General features: G+C 42.6%; 1 protein-coding gene across 1 annotated transcript in view; it reads right to left on the minus strand.

Annotated features, from left to right (window-relative positions):
* Window positions 1–14,576, minus strand: part of SCAI (suppressor of cancer cell invasion) — a 151,341-nt gene extending 136,765 nt beyond the window's left edge. Inside the window, exons 1-2 of the mRNA XM_047069410.1 lie at window positions 14,452–14,576; window positions 13,684–13,728 (exon numbers count right to left, since the gene is read on the minus strand). Of these exons, the coding sequence (XP_046925366.1) occupies window positions 13,684–13,728; window positions 14,452–14,504 (98 nt within the window). The 5' untranslated portion in view covers window positions 14,505–14,576. The remainder of the gene's footprint in view (window positions 1–13,683; window positions 13,729–14,451) is intronic.
* Window positions 14,577–14,865: the final 289 nt, after the last annotated feature.

Consider the following 14,865-nt stretch of genomic DNA (forward strand, 5'->3'; position numbering starts at 1 on the left):
AGAGAAGACTGATATCCCAACTCAAGCAGTCTGACAGGAAGAGTTCCCCCTTATTCAGCCTTTTTGTTCTTCTCAGGTCTTCAACTGATTGAATGAGGCCAACCCATCTCGGGGAGGGCAAGCTACCTTACTCAGTCCACAAATTCAAATGTTACTCTCACCCAAAAACATCCTGACACACAGCCAAAATAATATTTGACCAAATGTCTAGGCACCCCGTGACTGAGTCAAGTTGATACATAAAATTAACCATCAGTAGCTTACCTAAGTGTGATCTGCCCACTCTTCCCAGACAGCCAAGAAGGGGTAGGAAAAAAGTTCAAAACCTGGTGACAGATACCAGGCAGAGGAAAAGTGAATTTCACTGGGCAACGACCTTCTGGCTCTTGCCTTAATAAGAGTGAACATGAGCATGGGACTACCTCCCAATCTGTGGGACAAAAGACCAGGGACTCCGAAGAGAAAAGCAAATGGGTAGAGATTCAGCTATTACAACAGGCACACATCACTGCCTGAAAGTAAACGGTCCTGCAATGCCTTTAATCAAAAGACAGCTGCTTCCAAAACACATATACAGACACACAGGCACACAGTGCCCATCAGAGACCTATCCAGAAGGAGAGAAAGCTTAGCCAGAGATTCATCCCTTGGGTACAATAGAGCCAGTGTGGAAAGAAAAGAGACTACCTCCCTCCCCCGCCAAAAAAAATCACAGGCTCATATAACTCAGCCCTTGTAAAGCCAGGATAGTAAGTCAAGCTTTTGGCCAGGGCGGTAGTCATCTCAAGGCTCAACTAATTCAGGATCCCTTTCCAAGCTCACTCATGTGGTTGGTGGCTGGCAGTCTCTCTTCCTTACCATGTGGCCCTCGCCACTGACTGCCTGTCCCCACAACGTGGCAAGTGACTCTTGTCTGTCCAGGGCCGTCTCACATCATGGCAGCCAGCCTCCTTCAGAGGGAGTGATGAGAGACAGAAGGAAAGGAACAAACCAAAGTCTCCTGACAACCTGATTTGGGAAGTGAGGTCTCATCACTTCCACGGCACAAAGTCCAGCCCACACTCAAGGAGACGAGAATTAAGCTCCATCTTTTAAAGAAAGGAGAATCAAAGAATTTGTGGACAGTGTTTAAAACCACTACAGAGACTAAAAGAATTGTTGAACGTAAAAAAAAGGAGCTGGATAGTTATTAAGACATCAATGGACGTTTTGTTTTCACTGTATTCCCCAGACCCCAAGAAGACGGTCCTTGCCTCAAGGGAGGTTCGTTTTTGTTTTCTGAAAATGTGAGCTCCTTGAGGAGATGATGCTGAGGGGAGGGGGGGGACTACAATACCTTTGAGGGCACGAAGGTAGAAAAACGAGAAGAAAAAAGGAGTGAACTGTCTGGTAAGGGGAAGGAATTCTTTGGGACCCACAAAAAGAAGAGGCCTGCAAGCCCACTTCCTGCCAGGGCTCTAGATAAATGACAGGTCCTCAGAGGGAGATGGGTGTGTGCTGTACCCAGGAAAGCTGACACTTCTACACCAGAATCCCCACACCTAGTAAAAATCCGTGTGCCTAAAGTTGGCCCTAACTGTTAGAGCCACCGAACTTCAAGGAGCCATATCCTCTTACACAACATGCTTACCAGTCACAGCCATTATGGACTGAAAACGAACCTTTCACCCTTTGCCTGGTTCCTCACAAGCCTCTCAGATTCCTGTACAACCCTAAGGAGGGATGGATACCCATTCTTAATCACTGAGATTGAATTTTTCTCATCAGTTTGGTGGATTAGGGGTGGGGGGAGCACATGTCCCAAGGTTGGATTTAATTTCATTTGAAGGAATTAAAATATTGTAACATTTCTTGGTTACCTGATTTTGTTAAATGTAATTTGTATCTACTATATGGTCAACTAACTTACTAACTTATGGATATCTTTTTAACTTATCCACCTTGGTAGTTTTAAAAAAAGTTACAAGGGGCGCCTGGGTGGTTCAGTCACTTAAGCATCTGACTTTGGTTCAGGTCATGATCTCACAGTTCTGAGTTCAAGCCCCACATCGGGCTCTGTACTGACAGCTCCAGAGCCTGGTGCCTGCTTCAAATTCTTTGTCTCCCTCTCTCTCTGCTCCTCCCCTGGTTCACACTCTGTCTCTGTCTCTCTCTCTCTCTCAAAATAAATAAACATTAAAAAAAATAAAGAAAGTTCTGAACAGGTTGCTCCATCGAAACATTAAGATTTTTCCATTAGTAATATATATTTTTAAATTTTTTTATATGTTTATTTATTTTTGACAGAGAGAGAGAGAGAGAGAGACAGAGCATGAGTGGGGGAGGGGCAGAGAGCGAGGGAGACACAGAATCTGAAGCAGGCCCCAGGTTCCGAGCTGTCAGCACAGAGCCCGACACGGGGCTTGAATTCACGGACTGCGAGATCATGACCTGAGCTGAAGTCGGACACTCAACCGACTGAGCCACCCAGGCGCCCCTCCATTAGTAATCTATTACCCACAATTTTTTCTAGGCTATTCTCTCCTATAGAAAGTATATAGTAGCTTTGGGGAGCCTGGGTGGCTCAGTCGGTTGAGCATCCAACACCGGCTCAGGTCATGATCTCGCGGTCTCTCTGTCTCTGTCTCTCAATAATAAATAAATGTTAAAAAAAAATTTTTTTTTAATTCAGATTGTGGGAAACTCTTAATAATGAACACAGTTCCTTCAACAAATAAACAGCATGGGGGAAAACAGAGTGGGAAAACTACAGACTTAAAAAACTGTGAAGGGCGCCTGGATGGCTCAGTGGGGTGAGCATCCGACTCTTGATTTCACCTCAAGTCATGATCCCGGGGTGATGGGATCAAGCCCCACATCAGGCTCCATGCTCAGCCTGAAGACTCTCTATCCCTCTCCTGCTCACTCTCTCCTTCTCTCTCTCTCTCAAATGAAAAAAAATAAAATAAAATTTAAGTAAATAAATGTGAGATCTAATCAAAAGATTGCAAGTTACAAACCTGATCTGAATCTTTGAACAAACACATATTTTAAAAAATGATTAGCCAAATGTAGAAATCTGAACACTGATAAGATATCTGATAACACTAAGGGAATATTTTTAAGTTATTGTCAATAGTATTGTGGTAATGTGTTTTAAAAGAGTTCTTGATCTTTCAACAACACATACTAACACATTTACAGATGAAAACTATGTATGGCATATTGCTTCAGGTAGAGTAGGAAGGTATACAGATGAAACGGGATTTAGTTTATAATCATTGAAGCTGGGTGAACAATTTCAGTTCACTGTAGCATTCCGATATTGTCTGTGTCTGAAATTTTCCGTATTAAAAATACATATACATACACATATAAAGTAGACGTGGAGCCTTACAGGCTAGGCTGTTTAACTTTCTTCTGCCTACTTCTGACATCCTGCCTTCCAAGGAGTCCTCGAATTAGTCCCAATGAACCTTTGGGCTCATTTTTTTAACACCCTTAAAAATCACTGCTTGGGGCGCCTGGGTGGCTCAGTCGGTTGAGCATCCGACTTCGGCTCAGGTCATGGTCTCACAGTTCGTGAGTTCGAGCCCCACGTCGGGCTCTGTGCTAACAAACAGCTCAGAGCCTGGAGCCTGTTTCGGATTCTGTGTCTCCCTCTCTCTCTCTCTCCCCCTCCCCTGCTCATGCTCTGTCTCTCTCTCTGTCTCTCAAAAATAAACAAATGTTTAAAAACTAATAATAAATAAAAATAAATAAATAATCACTGCGTTAGCCTGTCTAGGTTTTACTCGAGTACAGTATTACCATGAAAATGCTGACCACTTTGACTGTACCGTCTTGGGCTCCTGCAGAATCTGTTTTTACAGAACCGAATTTTGGTGTTATGTCCGTAGGTTTTCACTGACACGGGCTGGAAGAAACAGCTTTACCAACACCACTGCATTTCTGTAGGGACGTTGCTAAGGCAAACACTATCACACAGAAACACTCTAAGTAGAGGACATTCCTGTGTTTCGGTGTAAATTGCAAAGTGTTCATCTAGTTTTCAACATAACTCCCTCCAGAATCTCAGTTTCTCACCAGAGTACAGAGATCTATCTCCCAGAGATAAACACTATTTGTTTGAGGACTACATACAGAACGACTGCAAAGGACAGACAAGACTGCAAAGATAGAACATCCAAAAGACAGAAAGCAGTCTGGTCTATTTCCACAGCCTGTTTTTAGGACACTCTACTCTTCACATTTCACTCGAAGTGGTCCCCCTCTGTTATTCCATTCCATGACCGGGATAACTAAGTATTTACTGATGACTTCCAAGTCTATACCTGAAGCCCTACTCTCTCTCTTCTCAGCTCTAGACCCATGTTTTCACCTGCCTGACGAGAGACAGTGTTCTCTGAAGCACTTTACACTGTTTATGGTCAAAATAAACTCATAATCTTACCCTTCCAAACTTGCTCCTGTCTCTGTTGTCTCAATTACAAATGTTCCCATCCAACCTATTATTCAAGCTAAAAGCTCAAGATATTGTGAAGAAAAGGAAAAGGCAAGCCATAGACCAGGGAAAAACATCTGCACAACATAGATCTGATAAATACTTTATTCCCAGAATACATAAAGGAACCCTTTTAACTATATACATAGACAAACAACTGATTTTTAAAAAACAGGCAAAAGATTTGAAAAGAAAACTCACAGAAGTTTTATGAATGGCAAATTAATACATGAAAAGATACTCAACAAGATTAGTCATTAGGGAAAGGCAAATTAAAAACATAATGATATATATCACCATACACCCCTAGAACAGCAAACAATGGCAATGGTTTTAAGGGTATATACATGTATATACACGATTTCAAGGGTATACACATGTGTCAAAACTTAGGGGTACCTAGATTGCTCAGTGGGTTGAGCATCCGACTTTGGCTCAGGTCATGACCTCAGTGTAGAGCCTGCTTCGGATTCTCTGTCCCCTCCCAATTGTGCGCATATGCACACACTCTCTCTCTCAGGCTAAATTAAAAAAACATTTTTTAGGGGAGCCTGGGTGGCTCAGTCGGTTAAGCGTCCAACTTCGGCTCAGGTCATGATTTTGCGGGCCCGTGAGTTCAAGCCCCACGTTGGGCTCTGTGCTGACAGCTCAGAGCCTGGAGCCTGCTTCAGATTCTGTGTCCCCCTCTCTCTCCACCCCACCCCTGCTTGTGCTCTGTCTCTCTCTGTCTTTCAAAAATGAATAAACATTAAAAAAAGTTTTTTACTGCTTTTTAACTGTACACTTTAAATATGTGAGTCTTACTGTATGGCATTATACCTCGACAAAGATGTTTAAAAGAAAAAGAAAGACAATACCAAATACTGGCAAGAATATGGAGCATATGGAATCCCAAACATTGCTGGTAGGAATGCAAAATGGTGCCGTCACTTTGGAAAACAGTATGGCAACTTCTTAAGAAGTTAAACATTCACTTACCATAAGACCCAGCAAGTATACTCACAGGCATTTACTCAAGAGAAATGAAAACATATCTGCCCAAAGTCTTAACTCAAATGTTCATTAACAGTTGTATTCATATTAGAAGCCAGAAACGAGCCAAATGTCTGCCAACTGGCAAATGCGTAAATAAATTGTGGTAAAATCATACAACGGAATGTTCCTCAGCAATAAGAAGTTACCTACAGTTACAAACAAGAACATGAATGAATCTCAACAGTGTTATACCAAGTGGACACAAGACTATCTAATGAATGATTTACTTATACGAAATTTCAGAAAAGATAAAGGTATAACAATAGAGAAAAAAGATCAGTGGTTTCGGGAGGGCAGCAATGGTGATGTTCAAAATCGTGATTACACAGCTGAATACACTTGTCCAAAGTCATCAAACTGCATACTTAAAATTGGCATACTTTTTTAAAACATAAATAATACCTCAATAAAGATGTTCTTAAAAAGGCTAGAAGGAAAGGCAAAATAAAAATATATAAACTAATGATAGTTAACAGGTATCATTTATTGAATCTTTAACATGTCAGGTAATTTATCAAGTACTTTACATTCATTACACCATTAAATCTATTTTTTAAGTAGACAAAAATCTCTGCACTCACATGGTCTATATGCTATTAGAGGAGGCTAGTAACCCTACAAAGTAAGTACCGTCAATACCTGCACTTTGTAAAAGTTGGGCAAACAGGTTCAGAAAGATTAAATCCATAATTTGTTCTAGAGCCCAAAGCTAGTATTTGGAAGAGCTGAGATTAGACCCTAATCCAGGATTTCTCAGCTTCAACATGACTGACAATTTGGGCTGGATAATTCTTCAATGTGGGAGGCTATTCTATATATTGTAGGGTGTTCAGCAGCACTTCTGGCCTCTACCCACCAGATGCCCTTAGTTGTAACAAGCAAGAATGTCTCCAGCATTGCCAAATGGCTCCGGGAGGCAAAGTTGCCTTTGTTGGGAACCACTGCTTAATCTCTAAAAATTGACACCACAGCACAGAACTCTGAAAAGCACCTTCCTTTCCATACCTGACACTGACCTGGTTTAGGTCCTGAGTTCAGCTCACTTAAGTCCTCAGCATTAGTCCATCTATATCCAGGGTCTACTCTGTCATTTCAATAGTCACACTACCACCAAAGTAACCTCCTGAAAACCTCCAAGGCTTAGATGAAATGTCTGTCGAAAGTGCCCTACCAGTATGCAGAATTACTAAAACCCTTTGTATACATACAAAGTCATTACACTTTCCCATTGTTTGGGTCTGCCTTCTCTACTATATGAGATTTACCCAGCAGGGACCAAACCTTAATCATGTCTATATCCTTGGTACCCAGGAGTAGAAAGCATTTAAATGTTTTTATTTATTTTTTTTTAATTTTTTTTTAACACTTACTTATTTTTGAGACAGAGAGAGACAGAGCATGAACACGGGAGGGGCAGAGAGAGAGGGAGACACAGAATCTGAAACAGGCTCCAGGCTCTGAGCGGTCAGCACAGAGCCCGACGCGGAGCTCGAGCTCACGGACCATGAGATCATGACCTGAGCCGAAGTCGGCCGCTTAACTGACTGAGCCACCCAGGCGCCGCAGCATTTAAATGTTTTTAAAGGGGCACCTGGGTGGCCCAATTGGTTAAACATCCAACTCTTGATATCGGTTCAGGTCATGATCTCACAGTTCGGTTTGTGAGATCGAGCCCCATATGGGGCTCTGCACTGACAGCACAGAGTCTGCTTGGGATTCTCTCTCTCCCTCTCTCTTTGCCCCTCCCCTGCTCACATGTTCTCTCTCTAAAAATAAATAAACGTTACTTTAAAAAATAAAATGAAGTTTTTAGAATTCAAATGTAATGCAGACAAATTACATATCCCATCAAAATGTTTACATCTCTTTGCTTTAATCACTAAAAAAAAAAAAAAAAGCCCCCAAATCACACAGTAAAGCTTTAATCAACATGAATCACATCCAAACAAATGGGTCTTATTCCTAATAGGATCTGGAAGATGCCCTAACTCATAACCCAAACATTACGAAGCAACAGGTTGAAGTTTTCACAATTTTCCAAAACCAGAGAGATCAAGTTTCCTAATCTTAAAACTCCTCTTGGTCTAGTACAGTTTATCAGGGTCCTTAAATAGTGTCACAGTATTTTGAACCACTAAAGCCTCATCCTACACGAACTCCTTCTTGCTACTAATTCATTTATTGTTCCGCTATAGTTTTATTGAGCACCCACTCAGTGCTAGGGATACAAAGATGAACTAAGATAAAGAAATAAAAGTTTTAGTGAGGAAAGAAATACACACGAAATTAGTAACAGTAGCATATGAAATGCTTATCTCATATTACCTTAGTTTTTCAAAAAACATCCTTATAGTTTGGTGTACACCAGGAATGTTCTCAAAAGATGACGTGGAGGAGAAAAAAAAAAAAAGATGACGTGGAGGGATGTGGGTGGGGGATGGGTGAAACAGATGACGGGGATTAAGGAGGGTAACTTGTTGTGGTGAGCACTGGGTGATGTACAGAAGTGTTGAATCACTAAATTGTACGCCTAAAACTAATATTACACTATATGTTAACTAACTGCAACTTAAATAAAAACTTAATGGAAAAAAAAAACCTCAGTCACTATGACTTAAGAGCAAGTATCCAAAAATAAAAATGATACTTTCGGCAACTGTTTTCCAAACATTAATAGGATATATGGTATAATAGTCAACAACTCTACACAGCAGTCCAACTCAAAGGGATGCTTAAGACCAAATTCAACAATTAATTCATCTGGAAATGTTCATTACAAAGTCATTTCATTTGATACCGAGAATTTTTATGACCACAGTATGCAACTGATAACACCAGCTATAAAAAAAAAAAAAAAAATCTGGCTATGACCATTACATCTTTTCCCTATAATCCATCTTTAGAGCCTTAACTGGCCATTTTGTTTGTTATTTTTAGAGTAATCTCAGGACTGTTTTCTGAGGAATATCTTGTCTTGCCCATAGGATCTCTTCATAGATTTATGTTGGCTGTCCATTCAGGTCAAAACCCTGACTTGATCACAGGCTCTGACCTTAATCAGACATGCAAAATACATGTTCTCATGATTCTTCACTAAGAATATAAGATAAAACTCATCGTTGCCTGATGTTGATCAAAACTTAGTTACAAGAAACAATATTCAGGCAGCCCACACTGGGGACTCCTGGTGGTAACAATTCTGGACCCTTAAATGTCAAACACCCAAAGGAAGGAAAGGTGCCTCTAGGAGGGACGTAGTGTTAAAAGAGTATCCCAAGAATTAAGAGTTAAGGAAAATTTAGTCTTTCTTATGTATGATACATTCTCTCATACAGCTCTCAAGCTTTTTGGTCGCAGAGCCCCTTAACACTCTTGAAAACTCTGTGGGTATATCTATCGATATTTATATTTCAAAATGAAAATTTTATATATAATAATACAGAAGCACACATTCCATGAGCCTTCAGAGCAAAAATGAAATCACTCCTAATTGTAGCCTCAGAAAATTACACCATGAATGAGAGAGAATCAGGATAAAGGCAAGTAATGTCTCAGTATTATTAAGAAAATAGATTTGGGGTGCCTGACTCAGAAGAGCACATGATTCTTGATCTCAGGATCGTGAGTACGAGCCCCACGTTGGGTGTAGGGATTACTAAAAAAATAAAAGTAAAAAAAATTTTTAATTAAAAAAATAATATTCATAGAGAAGTATTAAGGACACATTCATTCAATAATTCAACCAACTTTTTCTAAGTGCCAGACACAAGTCTAGATGCTGGGAATAAACAGAATCCCTGGAGCTTATTCATCCCTGTTTATCTCTAAACCAAGCCAAGCAAGCCACCAGTGAGCTGTATACTTAAACACTGCTTTGGCTCTTTGGAGAATGTTCACTGGCATCACATGAACCTGGATTAAGAAGCATTACAAGAAGTTGGGCCGCCTGGGTGGCTCAGTTGGTTAAGCGTCCGACTTCGGCTCAGGTCATGATCTCACGGTTCATGGGCTCGAGCCCTGCGTCGGGCTCTGTGCTGACAGCTCAGAGCCTGGAGCCTGCTTCAGATTCTGTGTCTCCCTCTCTCTCTGCCCCTCCCCCACTCATGCTCTGTCTCCCTCTGTCTCAAAAATAAATAAAACATTAAAAAAATTTTTTTAAAGCATTATAAGAAGCAATCTTTAAAAACTCACTACTATGTTTATCACAGGGATTCTGCCCCTTACAAAACCAGTGTCCCCACTATGAAGACCCCTGAGAAAAATTTCTCTCAAACTAACACTCAAAAAAAGTTGTGTTTCTCTTACACAACATGTGTTTGGTTTTATAAACACCATGGATCTGGAAGTTGAGCTTTATTTTCTTCTTTGCTTTGCTTGAGGAAACTCAGAGCCAAATATGGAACCCACCTTTAGTGACTGTGCAGTATTTTCTAGTCTATATACCAACTTTGCCACTGGTTTAAAATAGTTTTTTGCCACTGGTTTAATTGTATTATTCTTTTCTCATTTCTTCTTTACCTCAATACCTTTTTTTTTTTTTTTCAACGTTTATTTATTTTTGGGACAGAGAGAGGCAGAGCATGAACGGGGGAGGGGCAGAGAGAGAGGGAGACACAGAATCAGAAACAGGCTCCAGGCTCTGAGCCATCAGCCCAGAGCCTGACGTGGGGCTCGAACTCATGGACCGCGAGATCGTGACCTGGCTGAAGTCGGACGCTTAACCGACTGCGCCACCCAGGCGCCCCTCAATACCTTATTTTTAATCCTTTAGCCTGTATATATTTAGAAAAGGGGTGGGAAATAAAGGTATTCGATGGCTGCTTTTTCATATAAAATTTACTGTGTATTTTCAATGTGCCAGGCGCTGTACTAAGCACTTTACAACCCCTTGAAGGTTGAACTATTTCTTTCTTAATTATTCTTTAAATATTTTATTTATTTTTTTAATGTCTATTCATGTTTGAGAGACACAGAAAGAGCACAAGCGGGGGAGAGACAGAGAGAGAGGGAGACACAGGATCTGAAGCAGGCTCCAGGCTCTGAGCTGTCAGCATAGAGCCCAACACGGGCCTGAACCCACGAACCATGAGATCATGACCTGAGCCAAAGTCAGACATTTAACCAAGTGAGCCACCCAGGCGCCCCTAAAAATTTTATTTTTTTTCCTATGCCCAATGTGGGACTTGAACTCACAGCCCTGAGATCAAGAGATCAAGAGTTGCATGCTCTACCGACTGAGCCAGCCAGGAGCCCCTGGTTTGAACTTTTATTATTTCCACATACAGATGAGGAAACTGAGGCTCAAGGAGGTTTATTAACTTATATATGATCTCATAACTTGTACTTGACAGAGCTAGGATTCAAATGCAGCCCAAACCATTACCCTTAGGTGTATGTACAAGCTATTATGGGAGCAAATAAGGTGAAGGAGAGGTTGGGAAAGTCTGCACACAGGATGTGACATATGAGCTAAGTCTTAGAGGGAGCCTGCCAAGGAGCAAGGAGAAAGTAATCCACAGAGAAAGAGAAATCATGTGCAAAAACCCAAAGCAAAGAGAGTATATAAGTTCTGGGAATGGCAAACAGAACACAGAGTTACATTCAGCAATTAATTCATAGTACAGAATTCAGCAGAAAGTTAAGTCACTTAATAGTAGATATTTAATAGATCCATTATTGAGAATTTCCATGGCCACAGTATTCAACTGTGGAAGACAGGGAGAGGAGAAAGGCAGTCTCCTTTTATGAGTAGGCTCAAAAGTCTGAATTATGTTAAATAAGCAATGGGGAACCACAGAAGGATTTAAACAGGGGAATTACAAGATCAACTTGTAATGAATGAATTACAGATTTAAGGTAGAGAACGCAGTCAGGAGGCCACTGCAAGAGACTGGAAGTGGGGTAATGAGAGCTAAAGTCTGTCCAAAAGAAATTTAATGTAAGCCGTATATATAGCTTTTAAGTTTTGAATAGCCATGTTAGAAAAAGTTAAAGAAAAAAAGTGAAAATAATTTTAGTAATACTTTTATTTACCCACTAGACCTAAAATGATTTCATCATCTAATCACTACAAAAATTAGAAAATAAGAAATTTCACATTCATTTTTTCATATTCACCTGAAATCTGATGTGCATTTTTACTTCAAGCACATCTTGTTTCGGACATTAAATTTTCACTGGAAATACGGGACTTGTATACAGATTTCATAAAACTTCCAGATGAAAAAGTAGATTCCCATACCCAAATTGTTCCAAACACACCTTCCAGTGAGTCAAGTACCACTTTCTGAATTTAAATTAATTATAATTAATAAAATTTAAAATGCAGGGGCACCTGATTGGCTCAGTCAGTTAAGCATCTGACTTGATCTCAAGGCTTATGATCTCAAAGTCTGTGAGTTTGAGCCCTGCATCAGACTCTGTGCTGACAGCTCGGAGCCTGGAGTCTGCTTTGGATTCTGTCTCCCTCTCTCTCTGCCCCTCCCCCAATCTTTCTCTCTCTCTCAAAAATAAATAAACATTAAAAATGATAATAATAAAATTTAAAATTCAGTTCCTCAGTAATGTGAGCCACATTTCAAGTGTTTTATGGCCGCACATAGCTACCATATTGAACAGCACAGGCCTGGAGTGACAAAGGAACTTTAACTGACAGCATTTCCACCGTTACTTCATTATCTACTTACTGTTGAGGTTTTCTGTGTACTAACATCAGTAACTTACCAAGTATTAACTATGACAGGCATCCTACTGGTCCCATCCTCACTACTGTAGCTTATTTTCTCTCTAGGCCTGTATCTGTGAAAAAGAACCCTTCTAATGACCACACAGAACTGCTACATAGTATCTGACATGCGGAATGCACACAAAAAAGTTTGTGGGATGGATGCATGCTCTTCTTCATTAGTCAAGGAATAATTCAGTTGTTTGTGGACTCCTTAAGCCCCCTGTTTCTATTTCCCTATGGTTTGATTGTTTATTAGACTCTGCATACTATGTACAATGATAAAAGAAAGAAGCAGTAAGAAAATCTATTTTCAATTGTATGTTTATTAGAGGCAGTATAGTATAATGGGTAAGAGCTTAAGCTCTGGAGCCAGATCGCCTGGATTCAGATCTGGTTTCTATCATTTATTAGATGAGTGAGTGATCTTGGCCTCTCTGTGCCTCAGTTCCCTCTTCTGCAAAACAGTGATAACTTATGATACATACTTCCTTGGGGTGTTTCAAGATTACAGAAGATATGGGGCTCCTGGGTGGCTCAGTTGGTTAAGCATCTGACTTCGGCTCAGGTCATGATCTTGCAGTTCGTGAGTTTGGGTCCCACATCGAGATCTCTGCTGTCAGCGCAGAACCTGCTTCAGATCCTCTGTCTCTGTCTCCCTCTCTTTCTGCCCCTCCCCCACTCATGCTCTTCCTTTCTCTCAAAAATAAACATTAAAAAAAAAAGATTACAGAAGATAATACATATAAAGCACTTGCACATAATACTCAGCACACAGTAGATGCTCAATAACTTTTTAAATATATTTTATTTATTTTTTTGTAAGTAAGCTCTATGCTTAAGGTGGGGCCCGAACTCAGGACTCCAAGATCAAGAGTAGCACACTCTACAGACTGAGTCAGCCAGGCGCCCCAAACATTAGCATTTTAAACAGAGCTGGTGGAGAGGGTGAAATTACAGCTAAAGAAAAAACCTCAGGGAGTGCCTGGGGGGCTCAGTCAGTTAAGCAAGGGACTCCTGATTTCAGCTCAGCTCATGGGTTTGTGAGATTGAGCCCCATATGGGGCTCTGTGCTGACAGTGCAGAGCCTGCTTGGGATCCTCTCTCTCCCTCTCTCTCTGCCCCTCACCTGTTCACGTGTGTGCTGTCTTCTCTCTCTCTCTCTCAAAATAAATAAACTTAAAAAAATAAAGTAAAACCTAAGATTTCTCAATTACCCATGTCTCTTTCCCATATAATCTTACATACATACACACAAATGGTACAGGGTAGTACTTTGAACTCCTCAAAAAGAAAGACCTTGAATGCAGTTATATTCATTAAGGAAAGGAGCTAAATAAAAAACTTCATCTACCAACCGTGTGTAACTATGCAGTATGGCATAGGTGAAGCCAAGCAAATGGAAAAACACGAAGCAAAATAGGAAGGCATTTTGCCTTACCTGCTTTTCCGTTTTCGAGGTGGTTTCTCCACCGTGCCAGTCAGTCTACAGACCAAACAAATAAGATGGTAACTAAAAGTAATATACAAGAACACATCTCCTGGCCCTACTGTGCCAGTCAAGAACTGAACGTACCACCACCCTCTAGGACCATAGGCTCGCTAGGCTCATACCTGACCTTACAAATGCCTTATGCTCTCTGTTTCCCCTATTTACCAAGACCAAGCAATCCTGGGACTCACAGTTCCCCTAATGTCTGCTCTGCCCAAACCCTGCTCTCCCTTCTAGTCCCTCACTCCATTCTCAGCTCCTATTCGTCACAGCCCCGCTCCCCAAAACCACCCACCTCCACCTACTCATTGTCTGCCTCGTCACCCCCGCAAGCCCCTCCGGCCTCCCCTCTCCCGTGCCCACCCCCTCCCGAGCGTGCACTAACCCCCTGAGCCCCGCCCCTCCAGGCCCCGCGCCCCCCGCATTCCACGGCCCTTCCACGGGGCGCGCACGCCCTGCCCCTCCCTGCCCGGCGCCCCCAGCCTCACCCCTCCGCGACCCTTCCCTCACACGCCCCTCTCGTCCGGCCTCCAGGATGCGATCGCCGCCCAGCCCGCTCCGCCGCTCCTGGGCGCCCCCCGGACCCCCCCTTCAGCCTGAACCCCCCTCCCCTCCCGGAGCCCCGAATGCTTCACGGCCCCGAGCCGCTGCCCGTGGGCCCGCTCCCGCGCCCCCACCCCATCCCTAACCCCGACCTCGACTCAGCCCCCGCCCCACCTGGGGGCCAGGCGACTCCTCGGCTGCTGGGGCTGCCGGGCTCCTCTGACCATCCGGCTCCTGCTCCGCCGCGGGAGCTGCTCCGGCGGCCGCAGGGCTCGCTCGGGAAGCTGAGGCGGCGGAGGCTGGAGTAGGCGGAGAGGCGGGAGGAGGGCCTCGCGCCTCTGCCTGGCATGCCGCGGGGCCCGCCTCCTCCGCGCCTCTCCTCGGCTCCCATTGGCTAGAACTGTAGTGTAGCCGAAAGCCTGGCGGTCGATTGGACGCTCGGGCCGTCACATCCCGCCACCTAGAGTTTGGTTGAGACTGCAGGTGGCGGCGGAGGTGCCTTAGAGACTGCTAGCAGCGCCGGGGAGACCTAAGCGCCACCGTGCGCTGGAAAGTCGAAACTGCATCTCCGGCGCCAGACACCTGCCG

Source organism: Lynx rufus, unplaced genomic scaffold (assembly GCF_022079265.1).
Source record: "Lynx rufus isolate CCGP_SWC_20201006 ecotype Redwood Valley unplaced genomic scaffold, mLynRuf1.p SCAF_10, whole genome shotgun sequence".
Lineage (NCBI taxonomy): Eukaryota > Metazoa > Chordata > Mammalia > Carnivora > Felidae > Lynx > Lynx rufus.